Source organism: Canis aureus, chromosome 11, assembly GCF_053574225.1.
Source record: "Canis aureus isolate CA01 chromosome 11, VMU_Caureus_v.1.0, whole genome shotgun sequence".
Classification (NCBI taxonomy): Eukaryota; Metazoa; Chordata; class Mammalia; order Carnivora; family Canidae; genus Canis; species Canis aureus.
In genome coordinates this window covers 19,279,544-19,307,526 of record NC_135621.1, presented here as the reverse complement: position 1 = coordinate 19,307,526, position 27,983 = coordinate 19,279,544, and the positions used below count along the sequence as shown (strand labels likewise).

The 27,983-nt window shown below is 43.8% G+C and overlaps 1 protein-coding gene across 8 annotated transcripts; it reads right to left on the bottom strand.

The window, feature by feature from the left end:
- Positions 1-5,576: 5,576 nt before the first annotated feature.
- On the bottom strand, positions 5,577-27,974 carry RABL2B (RAB, member of RAS oncogene family like 2B). 8 transcript variants are annotated; one of them, XR_013388887.1, is made up of 10 exons: positions 27,839-27,969; positions 27,605-27,717; positions 26,136-26,298; positions 21,011-21,040; positions 19,773-19,852; positions 18,991-19,070; positions 15,775-15,886; positions 15,336-15,433; positions 14,913-15,084; positions 5,577-5,874 (listed from the first exon to the last, which is right to left on the bottom strand). XR_013388887.1 is itself a non-coding variant. In XM_077913917.1 (10 exons), exons 3-10 carry the CDS (start codon positions 26,240-26,242, stop codon positions 5,863-5,865), a joined length of 603 nt encoding a protein of 200 aa, XP_077770043.1. In that variant the 5' UTR covers positions 26,243-26,298; positions 27,605-27,717; positions 27,839-27,969; the 3' UTR covers positions 5,577-5,862. The 8 variants fall into 8 exon arrangements, 5 of the variants coding, with proteins under 5 accessions (XP_077770043.1, XP_077770040.1, XP_077770042.1 ...); XM_077913917.1 differs by having other exon boundaries at positions 14,913-14,996; XM_077913914.1 differs by lacking the exon at positions 5,577-5,874 and adding an exon at positions 13,737-14,719 and having other exon boundaries at positions 14,913-14,996; positions 27,846-27,974.
- Between the last annotated feature and the right edge of the window lie 9 nt (positions 27,975-27,983).

Here is a 27,983-nt window from a genome sequence, read left to right as displayed (position 1 = left end):
TATATGTGTTTTATACTTTGGATTATAATCCAATACTGTATTATTTATTTTGCTGGTCACACTGTTCTAGCTTTGGCCATTGGGAGTCCTTTCACATGGCTACTGTGTCCATTTCATGTGATTCCATCATTTTATTTTTTGAATATATCCTTAATTTCTGGTGCTACAAGATGCTCCAGGCTTATCTTGTATTTTCCTGGATTCAATCATGGTATCAGTCATTTCTCTAAGATGACCTAGTTCTTTTAATTGGAGAATGTTATTTGGAAACCAAGATTTAGACACAAGGTATGCTTCTTGCTACTGAGATGTCATTGCTTTTAGGCCCTCTAAGCTAGGTAAGACAACTATGTAATGTAGGCATGTACCTTAACCCAACTATATATGCATACCTGCGATTGTTTCTGGATCTATCCATTTGCACATATATTAAACAGTTCATACTGTTGTTTCCAACTCAAGTCCAGTACCACTGGGTTCATTGTATCCTTCACTTCTTGCTTATACTGAATAATTTTTTGAATGTTTAATGGACATTGCACTCTGGGAATAAACTCCACTATGGTTATAGTGTATCATCCTTTTTATATACTGTTGGATTTTATTTGCTATAATCAAGGAAAAACACCCTGTGCATTTATGTTCATGAAGAATACTGGTCTATAGTTTCCTTTTCATGCAATATCTTTGTGTTAATCTCACTATTAGAGCAATGCTGGCTACATAAAATAAGGTGGGAAGTGTGTTCCATTCTTCAGCTTTTTGGAAGAGTTTGTGTAAAATTCATATTATTTCTTCCTTGCATGGTAGAATTTGCCAGTGAAGCTATCTGGACCTGGAGTTCACTTTGTGGAAAGGCATGGAATTGGGAATTCAATTTCTTTAATAGGTATTTAGTAGGCAATTCAGGCCATTTGTCTTCTTGAATGAGCTTTGGTAGGTTTTATCTTTCAAAGAATTCATCCCTTTCATCTAGCTACTCAAATTTATAGGCAAAAGATTATTCACAGTTATTCCCTTATTATCCTTCTAATGACTACCTTTCTGCTGGATTTGTACTGATGTCATCTTTCTAATTCCTGATATTGGTAATTTTAATCCTCTCTCCTTTTTCCCTCTTGGTTAGTCTGACTTAAGTCAGCTGTACTGATTTTAAAGAACCAGCTTTTGCTTTCATTACTTTCTCTTTGTCTTCCTGTTTTCTGCTTCATTGTTTTTTTTTTCTCTGATCTATGTTATTTATTTTCTACTTTGTGTTTAGTTCATTCTTTTTCTAGTTTCTTAAAGTAGAAGTGGAGGTCACTGATTGGAAATCTTCCTTGTCTTCTAATATGGGTATTTAACAGTATAAATTTCTCCCTAAGTATTGCTTTAGTGACATCCCATATTTTGATATGTTGTTTGATATGTTTGATATTTTAATTAGTTCAAAATACTTTCTAATTTCCCCTTTGATTTCATATTTGATGCATGATCATTTAGAAGCATGTCATTTAATTACCAAATAGGAATATTTCTGTTATTGATTTATATTTAATTCCATATGATGGTCAGAGTACATATTTTGAATAGCTTGATTCATTTTAAACTTTCTGAGACTTGTTTTATGGCCAAAGATGTAGTCTATCTTCATAAGTGTTCTGGGTGTACCTGAAAAAGATGTATGTTCTTCTGTTTTTGGTGGAATATTCTATAAATGTCAATTAGTTCAGGATAGTTGATAGTGTTCACATTTTGTGTATCCTTACTGATTTTCTGTACATTTGTTCTATAAATCATTGAAAAGGGTTATTGAAATCTCTGAATATAATTGTAAATTTGTCTACATCTTGTAGATCTATCAGGTTTTCCTTCATATACATTTTAACAGTGATACTGATAAAATAATTCACATACCATACAGTTTACCTATATAATTCAATGGCTTTCAGTATATTCATAGAGTTCTGCAACCATCACCACAGTCAATTTTAAAACATTCTTATTCCCCTAAAAAGAAATCCCACATCCTTTAGTTGGTAGGAATGTAAAATAGTGCATTCCCTCTGGAAACAGTTTGTCAGTTCCTTAAAAAAATAAAACAGAATTATCATATTAGGGGCACCTGGATGGCTCAGTGGTTGAGCATCTGCCTTCAGCTCAGGTCGTGATCCCGGGGTCCTGGGATCGAGTCCCTCATCAGGCTCCTCATGGGGAGTCTGCTTCACCCTCTGCCTATGTCTCTCCCTCTCTCTGTGGTGTCTCTCATGAATAAATAAAATCTTTCTAAAAATTATATTACCTAGAAATGTCACTCTTATATGCCCAGAAGACCTGAAAACAGGGACCCAAACAGATAGTTGGACACTAGTGTTCATAGCGGGACTATTCACAGTAGCCAAAAAGTGGAATCAACCCAGGTGTCCATCAACAGATGAATCAATAAGGAATATGTTGCATATACATACAATGGAATACTATTCAGCCATGAAACGGAATGGAATTCTGATATGGTACCATACGAATTATCTTTGAAAACATTTTAAGTGAAATAGACCGGATACAAAAGGACAAATACTGGGCAGCCTGGGTGGCTCAGCGGTTTAGTGACGCCTTCAGTCCAGGGTGTGATCCTGGAGTCCCGGGATTGAGTCCCGTGTCGGGTTCCCTGCGTGGAGCCTGTTTCTCCCTCTGCCTGCGTCTTTGCCTCTCCTCTCTCTCTGTCTCTCATGAATAAATAAAATCTTTAAAAAAAGGACAAATATTGTATGATTCCACTTATATGAGGTGTCTAGAAAAAGAAATTCATAGAGAGAGAAAAGGCTCAGGGGAGGGCAGAATGGGGAGCTATTGCTTAAATAGTTGGAGTTTCTGTTTGCGGTTATAAGAAAGTTCTTGAATTGATAGTGGTGGTAGTTATAAAACACTGTGAATGTTCTTAATGCCACTGAATTAATTGTACACTTATAAATGGTTTAAATGGTAAACTCTGTTACTTATATTTTAATTTAAAAACTGAAAAAAAATACTACAAAAAATCAAATACAAAAAAGAATGCAGGAATGGAGAAAAAGAGGGACAGAAAAATATAAGACAGGTTTGTCATAGGTGCTGCCCCCTGCCAGATTCTACTAGTGGAGCCAGGCTGTTCTGGATGAGGGTCAGGCAAGTTGCTCCAAGTTGCTAGGCATCTGCACAGTTAACTTTCCTAAACAGGTAGTAATCCTGCAGTTTATGCATCCATTGGGCCAGTGTTGGAAGTGGAAAGGCCCATAGTTGGTGGTGTGCAGAGCATGGTGCCCAGACTGTAAGAATAGGAAAAGCCCCTAAAAATCAAAGAAGACTTCCCTGGGGATGTTTTCAACGCGTCCCCCTTTGCTTAAGATCGGAAAAGAACTTTGATTCTTAGACTGACTTATTTCAGCAATTCAAGGTGATCTTGAGTAAGCTAAGACACAAGTAGATTTACTAGAACCTTTGAAAGTCAAAGAAGACAGTGTCTTATAGATTCCTAAAAGCAAAGTAATGACTGGCCACTGGTGAGAAGTCATCTATCTGATATATTCATTCACTGCTCATAACTATGCAACATCATTTTGGTTAATTCCTAAAACTGTGGTTTGGTTTAAATGGTATAATGTAGTTACCATATTATGCTTTAATTAAGTTAAACCCATCATGTATTAGTACTAAAAGGAGTCATCCTGAAAAAACGATATTTTAAATGTTATATGTTAATTAAAAACACTTTCAAAGCTTTCTGAAATATATCAGTAAAAAGGTCTTAAAACTGTCACATGATGGAAATAAAACATACATAAATCTAGGTAAAAAGGCAAGATTTTGAGCTGAGAACTGTAGTTCTCATGGCAAAATCCAGAATGGATGCATTCGAATAGTATGTGCTGCTAAACAGAGAAGGCTTAGAAAATCAAACTCACTGAATAGAGGTTTCAAGTTTATTATAAACCTAAGGGGAAAAATCCAGACTCTATACATTGTGTGTATCTTGAATTAATGTTTTATTATTGACATAAAGACATGTAACATGTAATTTGATTCATTTCCTTCATGAGATCAAATTACTGGACCACGTTCCATGTTGGTATACATCTACCTCAATTCTAAATAATCTAGGTTCCCTCCTTCTTCTACGTTTTGTCCGTTATTTAAGAAAAAGTAAAAAGACTGTTTTTGTTCTTTGTGTCTCATTTTTGTGTTAACATTTCTCACTCCTTGGGATCCGTGGGTGGCTCAGCAGTTTGGCGCCTGCCTTTGGCCCAGGGCGCGATCCTGGAGATCCAGGATCAAGTCCCGCATCGGGCTCTGGGCATGGAGCCTGCTTCTCCCTCCTCCTGTGTCTCTGCTTCTCTCTTTCTCTCTCTCTCTCTCTCTCTGTCTATCATGAATAAATAAATAAATAAATCTTAAAAAAAAACATTTCTCACTCCTTGGCCAGAGTACATATTCTTGTCCTTCAGCATTTCTTTTGTTCTTCTTTTTTAGGTTCTTCTTTCCTTTAAATGACTATCAGTGTCAGTCTTTTTTCCATTTAGAATATTTTGCAACTATACTTATGAGAGATTGAATTTGTTTATAGCATTTCATCCTTTCACTGTATTAACAATGACAATCATACATGTCAGTATTGCATTATTAGAAAAAAATTGTTGTCTTCAGGTTCCTTCAAGCCTTAAATGAATACATAGCAGTTCACTCATATATCCAGTTTCTCAAAGAACACAGAATGCTTGTTTCCCCCCTGGGAAAACTATTTAAGAGCCAATTAAATTATGACATATTTCGGTTATTTATTTTAATGTAATGTCGTGTTCCCAAGCAAGTCTAAGCTGTTATAGATGTGTTTGCACTGTAATTTTATGATAACTTAAAGAGAGCTTGTAGCTTGAAAGAAAGACATAATAAAGTCATAGTTAAATAATCTTCATACTGATACGTTTTTCCTCATCTATGTGATTTTTTTTTTATTTTTTTTTCTATGTGATTTTTGATCACTTGAGTCTTTTTTTAAATTTTTAAATTTATTAATGATAGTCACACACACACACACACACACACACACACACACACACAGAGAGAGAGAGAGAGAGAGGCAGAGACATAGGCAGAGGGAGAAGCAGGCTCCATGCACCAGGAGCCCGATGTGGGATTCGATCCCGGGTCTCCAGGATCGCGCCCTGGGCCAAAGGCAGGCGCCAAACTGCTGTGCCACCCAGGGATCCCTGATCACTTGAGTCTTTTTGTTTACCCAGGCAGAAATTTGAGATCATTGCATATTTAGGAAGGTAAGATTACAGACTGCTTTGGGCTCATAAACAGTTGGTTGCATCATTGTTCACCTGGGCTACAGATCTGGTGGGTGTCTTGGGGGGGGGCAGAAATATAGAAGATACCTTTAAAGGTGATGGCATTAGAAATCAGTTTCCCTAATTTGCATAAATTAATGAGCTGATTGCAAAAAGATATCTACAAAGTGTATAGGAAAATATCTAAAACTGATATTGAGGTGTGGGGACTTGGATAAAAGCACCTGGCTTGTGTTTCCATTTTTGGTGTAGGAATTTGTGACAAAGTAGTTTGTGACTTTTCCATTTGTTTTTTATTACAATATTTAGAAATCTCATACTTGAAAGATGCCTCAATTATATCAGCGGCTTTATGGAGCAAAGACAGAAAGTAAACACAGAAAGTATAAACACAAATTTGCATTTGGTTTGTGTGCACAACCTGCTGCTGAAGTCCTCATCAGACACCTGCACGTCGGTGCTGCTTGTGTTGTCAATTTCTGCTTTGTTAGGGTAGCTGAGGGCTCCGGAACTCTTACAAAGGGTCGTCGGGTCCAGTGTCCACATCTAAGCATCTCTATATGACGTACTAAAGAATGATAAGAAATTATAGCAGCACCATTTTGATTAGTCCAAATGTTTTCAAGGTTGGAAATCAATCTTGATTCAGTGAAAAGAAGTTTGAGACAAATAGAAAACACTTAGGAAATGACTGAAGTGAGTTCTTCCTTCTCATTTACCTTAGAAACTATTTCTAATGTAAATGATTGGATCTCTCCAGTTAGAGGCAGAGCTTGGCAGGATGTTTAAAAAGCCAAGATCCAGCCCTAAGCTGCCTCCAGAAGCTTCACTTTAGCCCAAAGACCCAAATAGGTTTAAAGTGAGAGGGTGGAGAAGACCGTCCATACAGATGGTAACCAGTAGAAACATGGTGTGGCCATACCCACACTGGACAGAATGGACCATAGGTCCAAACTGTTGGAAGAGGCAAAGAAGGGCATTAGATATTGAAAAAAGAGTCAATTCATCAAGAAGATAATTATAATCATAAAGGATAAAATACAAACAGATACTCTAAAAAGCATATATGCACATGTGCACCAAACAACAGACCTCCAAATCTTTTAGGCAAACATTAACATATTGAAGGGAAACACAAATGGTGCCACAGTACTATTTGGAGGCATCAGCACTCCACTATCAGTAGTGGATGGAGAACGTCTAGACAGAAGGTCCACAAGGTCATACAGAACTTTAACAACACTGTTAATCAATGACCTACCTGCAACAGGCAGGCATAGCACACTCTACCCAACAGCAGCAGAATACAGATTCTTCTCAAATCCATATGAAACATTTCTTAGGACAGACCATGTTTTAGGGCACAAACAACTTTCAATAAATTTTAAAAGACTGAAATCATATAAAATATCTTTTCTGATCACAAAGGGTGAAGTAGAATCAAAAACAAAGTAAAACTGGAAAATTCACAAATATGTGGAAAATAAAGAAATGCTCTTAAACAAGCTTAATGGATCATAGAAGTAATCACAAAGGAGTACAGAAAATAGAGACAAGTGAAAGTGAAAACAATATAAAAAGATTTATGGTGTGCAACAAAAGCGGTGCTCAGAGGGAAATTTATAGCAATAAATGTGTATGTTTAAAAAGAAGAAAGATCTCAAATTAGTAACCTAAGTTTACACTGCAAGCAAGTGGAAAAAGAAGAGCAAACTGAACAAAAGCTAGTAGAAGACAGGAAATAAATATTATAGATAAATGAAACAGAAAAAAGAAAAACAATAGTAATTAAACCAAAAGTTGGTTCTTTGAATAGATCAACAAAAACGACAAACTTTTAGTTATAATGATAAAGAGAAAAGAAGGTGAAATATCCCCAAGATTGCTAGAACTCATACAGCAATTTGGTAGCGTGGCAGGATACAAAATCAATGCCCAGAAGTCAGTGGCATTTCTATACACTAACAATGAGACTGAAGAAAGAGAAATTAAGGAGTCAATCCCATTTACAATTGCACCCAAAAGCATAAGATACCTAGGAATAAGCCTAACCAAAGAGGAAAAGAATCTATACCCTCAAAACTATAGAACACTTCTGAAAGAAATTGAGGAAGACACAAAGAGATGGAAAAATATTCCATGCTCATGGATTGGCAAAATTAATATTGTGAAAATGTCAATGTTACCCAGGGCAATTTACACATTTAATGCAATCCCTATCAAAATACCATAGACTTTCTTCAGAGAGTTAGAACAAATTATTTTAAGATTTGTGCGGAATCAGAAAAGACCCCGAATAGCCAGGGGAATTTTAAAAAAGAAAACCATAGCTGGGGGCATCACAATGCCAGATTTCAGGTTGTACTACAAAGCTGTGGTCATCAAGACAGTGGGGTACTGACACAAAAACAGACCCATAGATCAATGGAACAGAATAGAGAACCCAGAAGTGGACCCTGAACTTTATGGTCAACTAATATTCGATAAAGGAGGAAAGACTTTCCACTGGAAGAAAGACAGTCTCTTCAATAAATGGTGCTAGGAAAATTGGACATCCACATGCAGAAGAATGAAACTAGACCACTCTCCTGCACCATACACAAAGATAAACTCACAATGGATGAAAGATCTAAATGTGAGACAAGATTCCATCAAAATCCTAGAGGAGAACACAGGCAACACCCTTTTTGAACTCGGCCACAGTAACTTCTTGCAAGATACATCCACGAAGGCAAAAGAAACAAAAGCAAAAATGAACTATTGGGACTTCATCAAGATAAGATTTTGCACAGCAAAGGATACAGTCAACAAAACTAAAAGACAACCTACAGAATGGGAGAAGATATTTGCAAATGATGTATCAGGTAAAGGGATAGTTTCCAAGATCTATAAAAAACTTATTAAACTCAACACCAAAGAAACAAACAATCCAATCATGAAATGGGCAAAAGACATGAACAGAAATCTCACAGAGGAAGACATGGCCAACATGCACATGAGAAAATGCTCTGCATCACTTGTCATCAGGGAAATACAAATCAAAACCACAATGAGATACCCCCTCACACCAGTGAGAATGGGGAAAATTAACAAGGCAGGAAACCACAAATGTTGGAGAGGATGTGGAGAAAAGGGAGCCTTCTTGCACTGTTGGTGGGAATGTGAAATGGTGCAGCCACTCTGGAAAACTGTGTAAAGGTTCCTCAAAGAGTTAAAAATAGATCTGCCCTATGATCCAGCAATTGCACTGTTGGGGATTTATCCCAAAGATTCAGATGCAATGAAACGCCGGGACACCTGCACCCCGATGTTTCTAGCAGCATGTCCACAATAGCCAAACTGTGGAAGGAGCCTCGGTGTCAGTCGAAAGATGAATGGAAAAAAAAGATGTGGTTTATGTATACAATGGAATATTACTCAGCCATTGAAATGACAAATACCCACCATTTACTTCAACGTGGATGGAACTGGAGGGTATTATGCTGAGTGAAGTAAGTCAATCGGAGAAGGACAAACAGTGTATGTTCTCATTCATTTGGGGAATATAAATAATAGTGAAAGGGAATATAAGGGAAGGGAGAAGAAATATGTGGGAAATATCAGAAAGGGAGACAGAACATAAAGACTCCTAACTCTGGGAAACGAAGTAGGGGTGGTGGAAGGGGAGGAGGGCTGGGGGTGGGGGTGAATAGGTGATGGGCACTGAGGGGGGCACTTGACGGGATGAGCACTGGGTGTTATTCTGTATGTTGCCAAATTGAACACCAATAAAAATGAATTTATTATAAAAAAAGAATGGTGAAAATAGTAAAAATAAAAAATTAGTAGTAACATTACTATTATACAGAACTGAAAAGAAATGTAAGAAAATAAACCAACATGTGCCTCCCAAATTACATAACCTAGAAGAAATGAAAAAATTCTTAGAAAACACAAATTACCAAACTGGTTTAATAAGAAATAGAAAGAAGAAATGGAAAATTTGAAGAGATTTACAAAAAGCAAAGGTTGCATCTGTTTGGAAAACAAACTAACATATCATGAAAGAAAAATTTGCAACTAGATGTCTTCACTGGTGAATTCTACCAAGCATTTAAAGAAGAATTAACACTCATCTTTCTGAAACTATTCTAAAAAAGAGAAGAGTAACCATTTCATAACTCATTATAAGAGGGAAGCATTATTTTGATATCAATGCTACTTTACAAGTAAAGTATCATCAAATATCCCTACAATCCCTCATGAATATAGATCCAAAAACCTTTAATGAAATAGTAGCATATTCAACCTTGTATTAAAAGGATTATATGCTATGAACACGCGGGGTTTATCACAGAAATAGAAGAGTGGTACAATATACAAAATTCAATCAGTGTAACATACCACATTGATAGAATGAAGTGGACAAACCACATGGTCATCTCAGTTGGTGCAGGAAATGCATTTGCCAGATTCCAACAGCCTTTCATAAGAAACCCAGAAAATTAGGAACAGACGGGAACTTCTACAATGTGATAAAGGCCATAGGGGAAAACCCACACACAGCCAATGTCATACTCCACAGTAAAAAACTGAACTTTTCCCCTAAGATCAGGAACAAGGGAAAGATGCCTGGTTTCACCACTTTAATTCAACATAGTACTGGAAGTTCTAGTTAGAGCAATTAGGCAATTAAAGGAAATAAAAAGCAACCAAATAAGAAAGGAATAAGTAAAAACATTTCCAATATGCACGTATGATTCTATTTATAGAAAATGCAGAAGTATCCACAGAAAACTACTAGAGTTAATAATTCAACAAAGTTTCAGGGCACAGCATCAACACATATTAGTGAGCTGTGTTTCTGTAACCAGCAATAAACAATCAAAAAAGGAAATAACATCTGCAGAATACCTGGAAATTAATTTAACCAAGAAGTGAAAGATTTTTACATGAAAACTACAAACACTGCTGAAACAAATTGAAGACTCAAATAAATGGAGAGACTTCTCATGTTCATGGATTGGAAAACTTAATACTGTAAAGATGTCATAACAATCTTTATTTATTTATTTAAAAGATTTTATTTATTCATGAGAGACACAGAGAGAAGGCAGAGACATAGGCAGAGGGAGAAGCAGGCTCTCCGCAGGGAGACCTTTGTGGGACTCATCCCGGAACTTCGGGATCACGCCCTCAGCCGAAGGCAGAGGCTCAACTACCGAGCCACCCAGAGGTCCCGAAACAATCTTTAAAAAGAACGAAGTTGAAGGATTCTCACTTCTTGAGTTCAAAACTGTACTAGGAAGCTACAGTAATTATAACAGTGTGGTCCTGGCATAAGGATACACATCTAGACCAACCGAATAGAACTGAGAGTCTGGAAATAAACTCATACAATTATGACCAACTGACTTTTGACAAAGGTGGCAAAACCATTAAAGGAGAGAAGGACATTCTTTGCAACAAATGGTGCCAGGACAACTGGACATTCACATGCACAGGTGTGAAGCTGGATCCCTATGTCATGCCATATACAAAAAAAATATTTTTAGATATTATGTATTTATTCATGAGAGACAGAGAGAGGCAGAGACACAGGCAGAGGGAGAAGCAGGCTCCATGCAGGCAGCTGGATGTGGGACTGTGGCATCACGCTCTGAGCCAAAGGCAGGTGCTCAACTGCTGAGCCACCCTGGTGTCCCCATATACAAAAATTAATTCAAAATGGATCAATGATCTAAATATAAGAGCTGGAACAATAAAACTCTTAAAAGAGAACATAAAGGTTAAGTCTTCATGACCTTGGATTTGGCAAGGGATTCTTATATATGACACCAAGAACATGAGTAACAACAACAAAAGATAAACTAGATTTCTTAGAAATTAAAGGCTTTTGTGCACCAAAGACATTATCCACAAAGTGTAAGGATAATCTATAGGATGGGAGAAAGTAGTTGCAAATCATAAATTAGATGAGGCTTTAGATCCAGGACACATATAAAGAACTCTTAGAGCTCAACAACAAAAAAGAAAACCAAACAAGAATAGTCAGAGTACTTGGATAGATATTTCTCCAAAGAAAATTTACAAATGATTAAGAAATATATGAAGAGGGGCTCAACACCATGTCATTAGGGAAATGCAAATCGAAACCATAATGAGGTACCACTTCACAACTACGAGAATGGATTAAATTTGTCTTTAAAAATAGAAAGTAACAGGGGCTAGCAAGGGTGTGGCAAAATCGGAACCTTTGTGCATTGCTTGTAGGACTGTAAATGGTTCCACTTTGGAAAAGATCAGAAGTTCCTCATAAGTTTAAATATGTAATTACCATATGATCCTGTAATTCCACTCCTAGATATATACTGTACCATGGTCTGAATTATGATCCCCCAGAATTCATATATGGAAGCCCTAACCCTCAATATGTATTTGGAGTCGGTATTTAGGGAGGTAATTAATATTAAATGAGGACATAGGGGTGGGGCCCAATTTGGAGGACAAAGGATGTGTGGTCTTTTAAGAAGGGTAAGAGAAAGAGATCCCTCTCTGAACAAGAAGAGGTCACGTGTGCACACAGTGAGATGGCAGCTGCCGACAAGGCAAGAAAAGAGGCTTCAGAATGAAACCAATCTTGCTGGCACCCTGATCTTAGAATTCCGGGGCTTCAGAACCATGAGAAATAAATGTGTTGTAAGCCACCCAGTCAGTAGTAATTTGTGATAGCAGCCTGAGCGGACCAAGGCATCCAAGAGAACAGAACTCTGGTGCTCCTGTAAGTCCACGTATAAGCATGTTTACAGCAGCACTAGTCATGTAGCTAAAAGGTGGAAACCCCCCAAACATCTATCAATGAATGAATGGATAAACAAACTGTGGGATATACATACAATGGAACATTATTCAGTCCTAAAAGGAAATGAAGTATTTCTTACTGGAATAAATCTTGAAAACATTATGCTAAGAGAAGCCAGACATAAAAGGTCACAGTATATGATTCCATTTATGTGAAATATCCAGGATACGTAAATCCATAGACAGAATGCAGATTAGAATTTTCCAGGGGCTGAAGGGAGAGGGTACAGGGGAACACTGTTTGATGAGCAAGGGGTTTTACTTTTGAGTGATGGAAATATTCTAGAACTAGACGGCAGTGATAGTTGCACAGCATTGTGATCGTACTAAACGGGGCTGCGTCGTTTACTTTAAGAGGGTGAGTTTTATGTTATGTAAGTTTCACCTCGATAAAATATTTAAAAAAAGATCCAGGGGTGGTGTTCCCTGTCTTAGTCAGGATGGAATGAACTTTAAGGAGCAGGTGGTTCTAAGCATGCGAGGGTGGGTGGCCGTGGATGGCGCTGGCACCCTGCCTGAGCGCTCCTGGCTGCTTTGGGAGTTGATGGGTAAACCTGCCCTTCCCCTGGAGCATTGCCTTGCCACCTCAGCAGCCACTTTGCCTTGGAGGCCGGGCGCCATCCCCTCCTCGCCCTCCGCCTCCCACACTTGCTAACTGCCGCAAAAAGCACCCCCCCCCCTCAAGTGGGACCAACTCTGCGGGGCAGTTTGTCCTCTACAGCTTCCCTGGGGCAGGGGACACAGAAGCTGGCCTCCTATCCTCTCCTGCTCCCCTCTCCACTCTAGGGAACTTGATGCAAGATGGTAACATAATTTTATGAATTTTATGGTATTTGAATATCTCAATAAAGCCATTGTGTTAAAAAATACTTATTAGTCATCTACAACACCAAAGGTTTTTTTTTTTTTTTTTTTTTTTTTTAAGATTTTGTTTATTTGACAGAGAGGTGAGAGAGCACAAGCAGGGGGAAGGGGCAGAGGGAGAGGGAGAAGCAGGCTGCCTGCTGAGCAGGGATCCCATCTCAGGACTGTGGGATCATGACCTGAACTGAAGGTAGGCAGACACTTCCCCAACTGAGCCACCCAGATGCTCCCCCCGCTCCCCGCCCCCCCCCCAATAGTTTTTAAAAGCTCAGGGTAACACATTCCTCAAAATCTCAGGTCAAGTTATATCTTTTTCATTGAAATTATTAAGTATTAGTAATTTAAAGGCAAATAAGATTTGTTTTTGTTTCTTGTTCTTTCCAAATACTCATTCTTTTTAAAACGCTAAATTCCAGGGCTCAGTGTGTTAAGCGTCTGCCTTCAGCTCAGGTCATGATCTTGGGGTCCTGAGATTGAGCCCCATGTCAGACTCCCTGCTCAGTGGAGAGTCTGTTTCTCCCTTTGCCTTTCCCCCTGCTTATGCTATCTTTCTAATAAATAAAATCTTAAAAAAAAAAGCAAAATTCCATTGCAATGGTTTCTATTACAGCAAAGCTGACCCAGTTGCCCTTGCCTCCCTCATTCATCTAACTGATGGTCACAAGTTCTTTTGTGGCTTTTTGCTCAGTGAGATCCAGACCCATAAGCATGCACAAACATGCAATGTTTATGTTAATTCAAACTTTACTATAAAAATGAAAACAACAGAAACGATGATGCACAAGATGATCATACACACTAGTGAACACGTGTTGGAGGGAAGTGGGAAAGGCAGTAGGGCAGCCCTTCCCCCTGCCCCATGAGGCAGTACCCACCACAGTCCTAAAAAAAAAAAAAGGCAGGAAAGTATCATCTGCTGATGTCGGAGCTTTAAAGGGAAGCTCTTCTTACAATCTAGATGGGTGTGCTCCGTGGTACTGGCAAGGGTGGCAGGACTTGTCACCTGTTTCCCTGGGCTGTACCAGCAAACCTGTCCTATGATCTAGGCCTCAGTGGACCAGTGAGACACGGGTGCCCAGAAGAGCTCCTGAAAAGGCTGGGGGATCAAAACCATTTCTAAAAAAAGTTGGTTGGGAGACTAAAGAGGAAAAAGAATGGATGCCCCACAAATCTGTAGGGGTGGGAATAGGGGCCATCAGGGATTAGAAATCATTCCCTTGGTGGAAAGGCAATGAATAAGCCCTGAGGTCAGTTCTGGGAGAGAAAACACACCTCCATTTCCTTTTATTTGACACACACAAAGTTCTTCCCTGCCTCTGTGCAGCCTGGGGAGGCTTAGGCTATTGATCCCTAATTTTGCTTCAGGGTTTGCTGCTCTCAGGATCTCTCACACCTGTCGAGGGTGCTTGCTGCTGCAGACTCCCCCCACCCCCCCCATCCCTGGGCGCAGAGGAGGGACAGCTGTGGAAAGGACAGGAATCACGGGCCAGGGCAGTGGGGGAGGGAGACGGTGAGGGGGATGGCCTGCAACAATGCTTCTGTTCATAGCTAGAGGGCGGCTGAGTGGAGGGTATTCTGAAGGATACCCCCCTCCCCAAAGTCCATGCAAAGAGGCTTGCTTCTCTGACTCAGGAAGGGGAGGGGCTCTCCGTGCTGCCACGCTGCTCTTGGTCTGGTGCATCCTCCTCCTTCTGCTCCAAATCAAAGTTCTGTGGACAAGGCTGTGGGTGAGGCCTGGCTCTGAATCTGCCCAGTGTGGCTCTGGCACTTCCAGGGGCGCAGACACTACGAGCATGTGCCGCCTGCCAGGCCCAGCAGGAGCCGCTCTACTGGCTTACGTTCCACATCCCTCTGCAGAGAGGCTGTCTTCTTTAGCCCACCCAACATTTTGGCCTGACCTACCTCAAGCTCCTGCAAAACCTCGTCCATGAAGTCCTGGGAGTTGTGTTTGTAAGACACAGCTAATCGAATCGCGTCATTGAAGAGCTGGGGATAGGGTGAGGTGGCGGGGAGAAGACACGGCTGTGGGTCCCTGTGCCCTGTTCTGGTCCTGTGTCCACACAACACTCCACCCCTAAAGTCAGCAAGGTCACCTCTCAATTCACCTTCTCCCAATCAATGTACTTTCTCTCACCAAGCCCAGGCCCATCACCTCCACTGTCAGAACAATGATCCTTTCCTATCACCCCTGGCTCTGGCTTGCCCACTCACGCCCCTGCAGCAACGCCTGTCCTCCCCACTGTCCCTGCAGCCAGCCCTCCTCTTAGTAGCTTCCCTGATCCCTTGACCACTTGGCCTTCCCTAAGCTCTGCAGTCCACCATTACCTTCACAACATTGGTACCATCAGCAGCTGAGACAAAGTACAGGGGGAGGGAGAACTTCCTGGCAAAACTGAAGCTCTTTTGGGTCATCTTTATGTCTGCTGTAGAGAGAAGGGAGGACAATGGCCTGTCATCAAGGGAAAGGGAGAGGGTTTTGCAGAGTGGGTCACTAGAGACAATTCCAGAAAGTTGGACAGACAGGGACAATCAGGGGACATGTCCTAGGAAGAGTTCATGGAACAGGGAACTGTGTCTTGGGAAGAGGGAAGATTGGCTTAGTTGGCATCTTTACTGGAAAGAGACTGATGGCAAGCAAATAAGGGCTGTAATTTTGGGGGAAGGACAGATCATTGAAGGTTTACTGTCCCAGGAATAGAGGAATAAACATGTGGTGGTGGGTCCCCCATGGACTGTGGACACCCAGATGCAGGGATGACCCCACCATCAATTTTATTGGCCACCAGGATGCATGGGATCTCTGGCCTGAACTCCCGAAGCTCCGTATACCAGGTGCTCAGGTTCTTGTAGGTTACCTTCCTCTGCACATCAAACACCTGCAACGAACAGAGGAAGGAAAACAGCTTAGGTGTGTCAGGGTCTGCATACCACCCACACCTGACACACACACAAGCAGCTGGGTGGCTTTGGGGCTGCCCTTCTCAGGGAAGCCCCCAGAACCTCCAGACCCAAAAGTGGTTTTTAATGTTTACTTGTTTTATTATCTTGCCACCTAATCCTGTGTACCTATTTCTTTTTTTTCTAAGGAATTTATTTGAGAGCGAGCAAGAGAGAGAGCATGATTGGGGGGAGGGGACAGAGGGAGGAGCAGACTCCTCACAGAGCAGGGAATCTGATGTGAGACTCGATCCTGGGGCCCTGGGATCATGACCTGAGCTGAAGGCAGACACTTCACAGACTGAGCTACCCACGTGCCCCTGTGTACCTATTTTAATCGAGATGTATCATAGTACTAATCAATATAGTCTGTTACAAATTGTAATTTTTTTCTTAGCCTATTATTGCTTAAACTGTGTCTTAAAATTCCTTTGTGGGTCCCCGAGGTGGCTTAGTCAGTTGGTTGAGCAACCAACTCTTGGTTTTGGCTCAGGTCACGATCTGCAGGTTGTGAGGACAAGCCTTGCACCGGGCCCCATGCACAGTGTAGAGTCTGCCTGAGAGTCTCCCTCTGCCCTTCCCCTATCTCGCATGCACATGCTCTAAAATCAATCAATCAATCAATCAATCTTTAAAAAATTGCTGTTAGAATTTCAAGTGCTTCTAAAGTTTCTATGTAGTTACTATTGGTGTACCTTTTTTTTTTTATTTTTTAAAGATTTTACTTATTCATCTGAGAGACACTGCAAGCAGGGAGACGGGGAGAGGGAGAAACTCCTGCAGACTCCACACTGAGAACAGCCCGATGTGGGGATCCATCTGACCACCTGAGAGCATGACCTGAGCTGCAATCAACTGACTGAGCCACCCAGGCACCCACCATCAATGTGCTTTTAATTTTAAACTTTTGTTTAATCTGTTGTTCATTTTGTATTTTAAACGTTTTTAAAAGTAATTTTAATCTATTATTCTTATTTTGAGGTGGTTGACATCTTTATTGCTTTGGAGTTGGGCGGGTGGCTTCCTCTTCCCCAGCAGGGGATCCTAGCTACGCAGGATGGCGCTGGCCCTGCGAGTGGCCAAGGTGCACACATCTGGGCGATGCTTGTTCTTGCACATCTGCCCGGTGCTGCAGAAAGTGGTTTGCATGCAGGAGGTGGCGAGTTGTCACCAGCTGGATCTCCACCTCCCAAGCACCATTACACCTTGTCTTCGGGTGCCAGCTCCACGCCGCAGTCTTGAGGCGAACTGGACCCTTGAAGGGAAGCAGCTGCGAGCCCTCAGGATACTAAGGCTCAGTGCTGGACGTCTGCTTCATCCTCTTGATCAGGAAGCTAGAGCAGTTCTGCACGACCATCCACTGCAGGAGGGTGGACATGGTAGCAGCTCCTCTTACTACAGTGGCCGGAGTTGGAAAGACTATCTTTTATTATCTTGTAGCTTGTAAGTTGATTAACATTTTATGATTTATAGTTTTTATCTGCTTTGAAATATTAGCCATAAGCATGAGCACTACAGACTCAGGGCAGGGGAGGCCAGAAGTCCTGAGATGCCTGGAATTACTGCTGCAAGGATGGGGTCCTTCAAACCCCTGGTGGGAGCTCCTTAAAAGCCAGCCTCCTGCTTCTAAGCCATCCTCTGGGATGGGCTCACATCACAGGCCCAAACTGCCCAGCACAACAGTGGATCATGGTGGACAGCCCTGTAACCTGTTAGAGTAGCTGCTCTTCCTTCTGAACCACCCAGTCCTTCATGGGAGCAAATGGACCTTACCCAGCACCAGGGGCTTGCCCTGGGTTTGGGTTAGCAGCTGTCACGGCTGAGGCAGCAGGAGGTCCACCTAGGAGGCTCTTCCACGGTACACCCAGGCCCCATTTCAACAAATGACCATGTTGTCTTGAGTTCCCTATAAAGCACACTTGTAATGAATCTTCTGGAATCTGCTTCACATCAGGCTGCCTCCTATGATCATCATCAGTTACCTGGTCTTTCATGCAGGTCTGATTTCCTGAGCTACTTCTGTTTGTTTTGAGAGCTGAGGAAGTGCTGGCTGGGGAGCATTAATGAGGAGCATCCCCATTAGGGTTTCAAAGTGGACAGTGGGACGACAGTCCCAACTCCCTCTGGGACTATCAGATCCCCTAAGGTCACCACAAGGTAAGCACTTTCTACCTGCCAGGCCCCATGCAGCAGACAGCTGCACATACAGGCATGTAGGAATGCTGGCAGGACAGACACCCCCAGGCGTCATTTGGACCCTCAGAAGAGTGTCCTAATGGAGCCAATGGAGAAGTTACTCCCTCCTGCCTTGGAGGGAGAATGGAGGTAAGCTCATTACTCCAAATGCCAGTGCAGAACTGAGACAGACATGGCCGGCTCTCCCTGGTTCTCCAGGGTCAGAGACAGTTGCCTAAGTGAGCCTCCAGATGAGGCACTGCCCTGCACTGCCGCCATGTGCCCTACCCAGTCAGCTTCTCGTTCTGTCCTCTTATAGGTACCAATATTACAATTTGGAAAATTTCAAGAGATTTTATGTTAAGGATTAGTGGAGTCTATGAATGGAGCCAGGGCTCTGGGCAGGAGGCCCTCAGGACATAGGCTTGCACAGCTCTCCTGTGCTTCTCTGCTTCTCCCTTGGGTATTGTTATGACACTTCTGACCCTGTAGCTATGGGGAACCCCTAAAGACTGTGTTCTAGACAGCACAGAGGAGAAGGGCTGGTTTGGAAGCAGCATCAGGTGACAGTCGAGGGGGCCTTGGGAGCCTATCTGGGTAGGTGGCTCCATCAGGGAAGGACTATATTTACCTCTTAGATGCCATGCCTGATGCTGAGGCCCTGGATGTGCTTCACCCCCTGGATGGGGGTTCCTCATCCAGCTCCACTTGAAGAGAAGCTCACTTGGGCATGTTCTCACTGAGAAACCACCCCAGGCTGCCCTGATGCCCTCTCTCCCAGTACCCAGCCTCGGTGAGGGCTCAGCACTGCTGGGTGACCCGTCAAGCTTGCCCAGAGCCTTTGATCACTGCCCAGCTGGTTTCATACCATGATGCAGGCATGGGCCTTGTAGTAGTAGGAGGCGTGCATGCTCTGGAACCGCTCTTGGCCTGCTGTGTCCCAAAAGTCTGCAACATAAACACAACTCTGTCTGATGGGGCTGGAGGGCAGAGAGATCCAGACACCCTGATTTTCTCTGTGCTGACCTCTGTGCAGAAACACAACATGTGGGGGAAGACACGGAGGAACAAGACCATACAGCTCACATATATGTGTCTTTAGGACACAATGCACCTGGGTGTGCCATGGGGGGTCTGTGTATGCCTGTGTGCCTGGGGGTGGGTAAGAGGGAAACATATGGCCAGGCCAGGAGGAGGGAGAGTGCAGACAGGAAGTCCCAAAAGGGAGAAGGTAGGTTTCCCCGCCCCTGCCCACAAGATGCAAGGCCCTCCAAGGTTGAAACTAGGCTGACTTCCCACGTGTGTGGACCACAGATGATAGATAGGCACAGCCAGGCAGAATGCGTGGCCTAGCCAAGCAGGGGGTGGTAGTGTCATACAAAGTCAAAACCTTTTGTGGAAGATAATACTCAGACTACAGTTGTTATTTCTTTACACTGGCTATATTAGAATACCAGGTCAGAGAGCTGGAACTGAGGCCTGTGTGCCTCCTCGCCCCTCCCTGGCCTCTGGGCTCTCAGGGTCCTCCCTATCAACCCTCCTCTCCGCTGGGGGTTTCATTTCTTCCCTGTCTGACTCTCTCCCACAGACTTCTCTACCCTCCCCACCCCTCCCCCTTGAAAGTCCATGGTCCAGCCATGTGCTGCTCACCTACAAGGATGGTCTTGCCGTCCACCGTGGCCGTGTGCTTGTACAGGGTCAGGGCGTATGTGGACAGCTGCTGTGGCCGACTGCATTCACGTTAAGGAATAGAGATGAACCAAAAGGAAGGCATGGAAGGTACTTGGTGGGGGAGGGCACTGGTGTGATGAAACTGGCCCTCTTCTTTTCTTTCTGGAGTTCTTTATAAATTGAATGAATGTTGCAGGCAGAGGATCAGCTTTAAGTATCACTGGCACAAACTCTGTGGAAAGGCAAGGGGCAGGAAAATCTGGGGGTGTGTCCTGGCCCTCTAAGTAACAGGGACAACATGGAATGGAACTTTACAGAGAAGCCGTCATAAACAGCATGTTGTTGGAAAATGCAACCATGGGTGCCCCAGCCCCTTTATGGATTGGGCTCCTGGAGGCCAGAGAGGAAACCCAGCCTTAGGCAGCACCATGATCATCTGGGGGGAAAAGCCTCCACAAGCCAGACAGCTGACAGGCTGTTTATGAACTGCCTGTGTGAAACCCTGACAAAGAGCCTGGGGAACGAGACTTCCTGAAGCTGCAGAGCACAGGGTGGTTTCATCAGCAAGCTGGGAGGATACAGGCAGGGGAGGGCAAAAGAACACTTGGTATGTGTTAAGGAACTGAGGTGAAGCAAGATACACTCAGATTCCACCTTGGGGGGCTGGGGGCCAGGGTCCAGGGCCCAGGGCAGGGAGTGGGGCCCCTCCAGGGCTCTCTTCTGCCATGGTTCCCAGTAGATTCACCTGGGAAGCCTTTTAAATCCATCCTGGTTGCCAGGGAGTGTCTCACTCCAAACCTAGACAATGTGGACAATCCACGGGAAGAGGGAGCAGCTCCTGATTTACAAAGTTCATTCATACCAGAGAATTTTAAGATATTAGCCCAAGTTTTGAGGTCAGAGAGGTTAAATTACTTGCCCAAGGCCAGAGCTACCAAGAAGGAGGAGATGGAGTTTGAATCCAGGCATGTGATCAAGTGCTGGTAGCCGACCTACTGTCTTCCTGATATAAAGCAAATGCAAATATGAGTAAGCTCCGAATACACAGCATCAGTTATGTGTGCTGCCAGCTGGTAAGGAGCAAGTATGCATGAAACCTGTGCATTCACTCACCTATCCCTCCTCCCTGGACCACTGGAGCAAAGGGGTAAACAGTGAGGCTGAGCTGGCACGATGGAGAAAGGGCACAGGAACGAGGAACAACCCGTGAAGGATACAATCCATCCATGAGAAACCTCTCCATAAGTCTGTAAGAACAGTGCGTAAGGTGGTCAGGTCCATCTTCCAACCTCCCTCCTCCTTGCCCCACAGCATCAACCTGTCCAGGCTAACGACCTAGGGCCAACTGCACCCACCCCCTATGTCACTCCACAGCCAGAATTTCCCTTTGGGAACTGCCCTCCAACCCTCTTCCTGACTCCTAACACCAGCACATATGCAAGAAAATTAAATAAAAGGCATCCGAAAGATGGAAGTAAAATTATTTTTCTTCATAGATAATTTTATAGAAAACTCTAAAGAGTCCACAAAGAAAGTAATAGAGCTAATGAATTCAGCAAAGTTGGAAGATATAAAATCCACACTCAAAAATAAGTTGTATTTCTATACACTGGCAATGAGCAATATGGAAAGGAAATTTAACCAATGAGACATAATACTTGTACACTAGAACTATAAAACCCTGTGGAAAGAAATCAAACAAGACCTAAATAAATGGAAAAACATCAGTCCTTATGGATTAGAAGGCTTACTGTTGTTAGATAGATAACCTTGCCCAAAGCAAAGTCCCCAGCCCCTTTATGGATTGGGCTCCTGGAGGCCAGAGAGGAAACCCAGCCTTAGGCAGCACCATGATCATCCAGGGGGAAAAGCCTCCACAAGCCAGACAGCTGTCCACAGACTCAACCTAATCCTTATTCAAGTCCCAAAGACATTTTTGCAGAAATAACACATCTCAAAATTCATATGGGATTTTTTAAAAAGAGTTTATTTATTTATGAGAGGCAGAGACACAGGCAGACAGAGAAGCAGGCTCCATGCAGGGAGCCCAATGCGAGATTCAATCCAGGGACTCCAGGATCACGCCCTGGGTGGAAGGCAGGGGCCCAACCGCTAAGCCACCCAGGCATCTCAATTCATATGGAATTTCAAGGGATCCTAAGTAGCCAGAACAATCTTGTGAGAGAGTAACAAAATTGAGGAAATCACATTTCCCTGAGGTCAAGACTTCATACAAAGCTACAATACTCAACAGTGTGGTACTGGCATAAATATGGACATACAGACCAATTGAATAGAGCTCAGAACAAAACCCTCACAAATGGTCAAATGATTTCTGACAAGGGTGCCAAAGACCATTCAATGGGAAAGGAAGAGTCTCTTAAATGATGTTATGAAAAGTGGACATTCCCACGCCAAAGAATGAAGGTGGATCCCTTCCCTCACACCATATACAAAAGTTACCTCAAAATGAATCAGACCTAAACTTAAGAGCTGAAACTATAAAACTTTTAGAATATAAGATCAAATCTTCATGATAATCCCATAAGATCAGATACTTAGACCAATGGAACAGAACAGAGAGCCCACAAATAAACCCAAGCATATATGGTCAAATATTTGACCAGAAATAAACCGAGAATACACAATGGAGAAAGGATGATCTCTTCAATAAATGGTGTTAAGAAAAATAGAAATCCATGTACAAAAGAATGAAACTGGATCTCTATCTTACATCATTCACCAAAAATGATCACCAAAATAAGCCTAGTTAACAGCCATCACCAAACATAGCTATAGAATTTTTTTTTCTTGTGATGAGAACTTCCAGATTACTCTCTTAGCAACTTTCAGATATGCAGGACAGTTAATATTGCTATTAACTATAGTCACCAGGTCACACATTACATTCCTACAACTTACTTATTTAAACTGGAAGTTTGTTCCTTTTGACCCCCTTCACTCCCAACCCTGCCGGCACCTCTGGCAGCCACCTACCTGTTGTATCTATGAGCTTACATCTTTCCTCCTCCTCCTCCTCCTTTTTCTTCTTCTTCTTCTTCTTCTTCTTCTTTTTTTTTTTTAAAAGATTCCATGTATATGTAAGATCATACAGTATTTCTCTTTTTCTGACTCATTTCACTTCAAATAATACCCTCAAGATCCATCTTGTCACAAATGGCAGGATTTCCTTCTTTTTAAAAGGCTGAATAATATTCCATGGCACAGAGACATGGGAGGTGTTGGTCAAAGGCTACAAACTTATAAGATGGATAAGTTCTGAGGACCTAATGCACAGCACACTGACTACAGTTAACAACACTGCATCATGTCCTTGAAAGCTGCTAGGAGATTAAATCTTCAGTGTTTGTCACACACCCACACACAAAAAAGATAACTACATGAAGTGATGGATGTGTTAACAAATCTTACTGTGGCAATCATTTTGCACGTATGTAGGTATGTTAAATCATGGCATACACCTTAACAATCTCAAATATCAATTACATCTCAATAAAAGCTCAACATTTTTAATTTTTTAACAATTTAATTTATTAAAATTAAATGTTTCCGTTCATCAAAATACACCAGTAAAGGAGTGAAAAGCCACAGACTGGAAGAAGGTTCAGAACGTCTGAAGATATTCCTACAAGTCAATCATAAAAAGATAATTCAGTAAAAATAGGCAACTGATTTAAACACCCATCTCACAAAAGAGGAGTTCCAATGGCCAATAAGCACCAACAAGTGCCAATAAGTGGAAAGGTGCTCTACAAAATTAGTCATCATTATAGAAAGTCTTAAATATAATCTATCTCTCTCTGAATAGTCAACCTTGATAAATGTGCTGTCATAATGTTTGCTTACTGTTTTCTTTCCCTGCTTGATCTATTGATGATTGAGAGAAACACCTATTCTGAACTTGGTCAGTAATCCAGTTAAAAAATTATTCAGACTTGGTCACTCCTCTGCTCGAACCATCTCCTGTTTTCCCATTTTTTCAGTTCAAAGCCTCCTCAGATACCCAGCCCGCCCTCCCTTTTGCTCTCTCCTCTCACATTACCTTCCTGCTGCTCCCTCTCTGTTCTAGCCACTAGCCAGTTCCTCTAGCTGAAATGCTCCTCCTTATGCATGGCTTCTTCCCTTGCCTTCTTCAAATTTTTGCTCAACTGTCACTGTCACAAACAGGGCTGCCCTAAACATTCTCTTTAGACTACAACTGTTAAGGGCCACTCCTTATCCCTCTATAAATTGAATACATTCTAGCCATGATTTTATACTTCTCTGGTTTAAACTGTAGCTTCCCTCATACAAGGGTGATAGATTCTATTTACAATGAACAAGAAACAGCATCCATATTATAAAGAAATAACAGATGGGGGATGCCTGGGTGGCTCAGCGGTTGAGCATCTGCCTTCGGCCCAGGGCATGATCCTGGAGTCCCGGGATCAAGTCCCACATGGGACTCCCTGCATGGAGCCTGCTTCTCTCTCTGCCTATGTCTCTGCCTCTCTCTCTGTCTCTCATGAATAAATAATAAATAAAATCTTAAAACAAAAAAAGAAATAACAGATGGAAGTAGGAACATCACCCAATGAAAGTACTGCTGCCAGAGATTCAGAGGCCCTGAAACATAGCTATGCTTAGACCCTGCCTTGGGAGGTCATGTGCTTATGAAGTGGAGGAGGAAAGCAGAGTCCAAGAGACTCATCTCAACAGAGTGGGCAGTGAAAGAGTGATGGTCTCTCTACCCTCTTGTCTCAGAAGCATGTGAAGTGTCACAGGTGCCAGAGCCCCCTCTGGGAGCCCCTTTCACCAGGCATCCAGCGCATCTTCTCCTGGCCCTTGGGGATAAGGAGGCATGGGACCAGGCAGGCTGTGTATCCCCCACTTATTAATCTCTCCTACTCAACTCCAGTTTGTGCTTATGCCATACATGGCCCTAGCACGGTGTGCATCTTTGTCCTCTTTTGCACAACAGAGGACAGTGATCAAGGGGAAAATGACATCCTAAAAGCCATCACCCAAAAAAGGCAATGCATCTAAAGTTAACCATTCTGTTTTTGAACAAAGATTTGTATTTATTAATTTTCTTTATCAGGTCAAACTAGTGGCTGACAGGAAGATAAAACTAGGACCCAATGAAGACACACCTTGGGGTCACTTAGAAAACACTGTGAAGTAACCCTTGTTACCCTTCCGCCCCACCCACACGACGGGAGGCCAGGAGCTTAAGTGGCTGAGTCAGGGTGCAAACCATATCTGGAGCTAACCTCTCTTAGGGAGCAGGTCAGGAAAGGCCATTTTTCGTTGCTGTCCTAAGTGAGGCTGGTAAGAAACCAGCACCAGAACTTGGGGTTGGGCAGTGCTGCTGAGCAGGCAGGCCACCGTGAGCCTCACCACAAGCCAGGCTCTCCAAAACTCCCCTCTGCTAAGGAAGCTGCCAGCTTGCTCTCCACCTGCCTGCTGTTCCTGCTCCCTGTTTGCTGGGAAACAGGCAGTGTTATTTACTGTGCAATCTCCTCAAACGACAACACTCACCCTCATTTCATTGTACAGACATGTTGCAGAGGATGGTCAAAGCAATTTTAACATGCTGAACTAGACCTGCAGCATTTGCGTATGGAGTGGGGTGGAGAGAATGTGAATTCCCGAGGATGGCTTAGAATCCAGCAAAGCCCCTGGAATCCAAGGGTAATTAATGAACAAAGAAGCTGGAAGACAAGGTGGATCTGGAGCAGCTAGGACACAGGACTTGAGCGGATGTCTGGTCTACCCTCCTGCTGAGAAGTCAGAGGGGACATGTGGGATCCACCAGCACTCAGAGCCCGCCTTCAGCTCCTCAGCTGGGGAGTCCCTGACTGGGCACATGGGCACTGGAGTCGGTTAAGAGTCAGACTATGCCCCAGCTGACCAGTCAGTCCTCATTTCCTTCCACTCTGCTTCATCTTGGAGAGCTCCTCTGAGAGGGCATCTGCACCACCTCTAATCAATCAGTCACCAGTCTCCATTCCCACTCACAGACTCTCGGCCCACATGGAACATGCAAGACCCCCCAGTTCTCACCACCTCACCCTGGACTGCTTCAGTAGTCTCCAGGGTAACTGGGCCAATATCTGCTTCCAGGACTCAGGGAAAAGCTCTATGTACTCAGTCCTTGTGACTGGCTGCCCCCTCCCCCAACACACACGGTTGCTGCTGTGATCCCCTTTGTCCCCCCACCCCATATAACTGAGCTCCAGCCAAGAAGGCTCCCTTATCACCCCCTATAGAAGCCATGCTCCTCTGTGCCACCCCAACCTGCTCTGGGCCTAGTCTTTCTTCCCTCAGCTCCCAACATACTTGGACTTGCCCACAGCGCTGTCCCCTAGGCAGATGATCTTCACGTTGTCATCAGCATCGTATTTCTCTTGGTCGAGCTCACAGGGTTTGGCTCTGTCGCTGGCCATTGGCTCCTGCCTGCTGAGCCTGGGGTAGTTGTGTGCGTGTTGGGTATTGTCCCCGTCTGGGAAAATCAAGAAGAGGCTGTTGTTAAAGAGTTGAGAAATCTCCTCAACCAAATCTATTTTTTCCTCTTCCTTGATAGGAGAAAGAAGGAGCTGATGAAAGAAAGGCCTGAGGACACACTTACATCCTTCTCTATTCACCACCAGCCTGGTAGCCACTTGCTGGACTGTGGGGCTGTAATCTTGTCCCCACTCAAATTCTCTTCGGGTGGTTTACCCTGTGTCATCTCCTTAAAGCAGCTATGTTCGGGGCCACACCTCCCATTCCCACGTGGAAAGACAGTACATGGGCATGTACAAGCTGAACATGGGCAAGCTTTCTCACCGGTAGAACAGGACAAGAAGTAGTCCCCATGTCACACAATCAATGTGACAGCACTCTGTAGGCCTGAGCTTTCCTCACTGAACAGACTCCACAGCCAAAGACATCTTATATGCATTCCTGATCACCTACCTCACACCTCCACCTCCCCTTGACTTTCCTCCCTGCTGCCATCACTGGCTGCCTCTTTCTCTCTCCATGTGGGTATTCTCTAGGGTTAATCTCTACTAGTTTCCAGTATTTCCTAAATAGCGATGATGCCAAATCTGCACCTTTACTGACACTGCTTCCCTTGGCAGCGGGCTCAGTTAGGCAATTCCTACCAGATTTGAACTAATCGATTTTGCTACAAGAGACAAATAACATGAAAAAATACTTAATTCCTGCCCACCCTAAACATCAGTCTTTACATTCTTCGTCTGTACAAGACACCAGCAGCCATCTGGTGCCCACACCTGCTGAGATCTCTAGGTCTGATCTCTCTTCACTGCCAAGTATAACTTTTCAAACTATAGTAAGAATGTGCAATAGCCCAGACTCTGAGCTAATCAGGCACAGAGAAATGCCGCCTTCAGGCTGCTGCTGAGCTTTCGCCATGAGCAGACCTTGTGCTGGCTTCGGAGGAAAGGAGACACGAGGCGCGCAGAGGCTACTGCGGAAAGAGCGGTGATGGGCCGTTGCCCGCCCGGCCCAGTGGAAACTGCCAGCACAAGCCACTGCTCGCTGGCTGCAGCACTGCTGTGCCTCCGCTACCCTCGGCCTCAGGAGGAGCCCCGGGGAGGGGCAGGTGCTTGCGGAGCACCGTGAGGGGCTGCCCCTTCCGCCTCCTCCCCGGAGCGGGCTAATCTGTCCCAAGGCCGGGCCCAGAGCCATCACTGCAAGCTCGGGGACCTGCCACGGTGGCCGCCGTCCGCGCCATCCGCTGCGCAAGCTCTGCCGTCCAACCAGCATTCCCGGGGCACTCCGCACATCAGGGAACCAACCTTGCCGGTCAGGCTGGGCCGCCGTCGCCCTCACACGGCAGCGTGGACTCCACGGCCCGTCCTTCTCCCGCCCCGGGCCCAGGGCCGGCGGATCCCAACGCTGGGTCGGCCGCCTGGGGAAACAAGGGAAGACCGGGACGCCGCAGGTTGGCCCGGGTGGCCATTCCCCCGCCCGGCCCCCGGCCCCCGCCCATCCCCGTCCAGGTCCCCCCCCTCCCCTCCGTCCCCGTCCACCTCGGACCCCGCAGGCAGCCGCGGCTCACTCGGCCAGGCCGCCGCTTCCGGCTCGGTCAGCGTCCTCGCAGCTGCTACGCAACGGCGCAAGGACCCGGAGGAGAGCTGCCCGAGCAAAGCCTGAAGGACCCCTCGGGGCGCGGGT

Bases quoted from the DNA above. Each gene is read 5' to 3' on its own strand.
- RABL2B (XM_077913914.1), bottom strand. From the start codon at position 26,242: ATGGCCAGCGACAGAGCCAAACCCTGTGAGCTCGACCAAGAGAAATAC. The intron at 19,071-19,772 runs GTGAGCAGCACA...TTTATGTTGCAG, and splicing joins CGGCAAGACCATCCTTGTAG to ACTTTTGGGACACAGCAGGC. The intron at 15,887-18,990 runs GTATGAAACCAG...TGTTCGTTGCAG, and splicing joins AGGCCCATGCCTGCATCATG to GTGTTTGATGTGCAGAGGAA.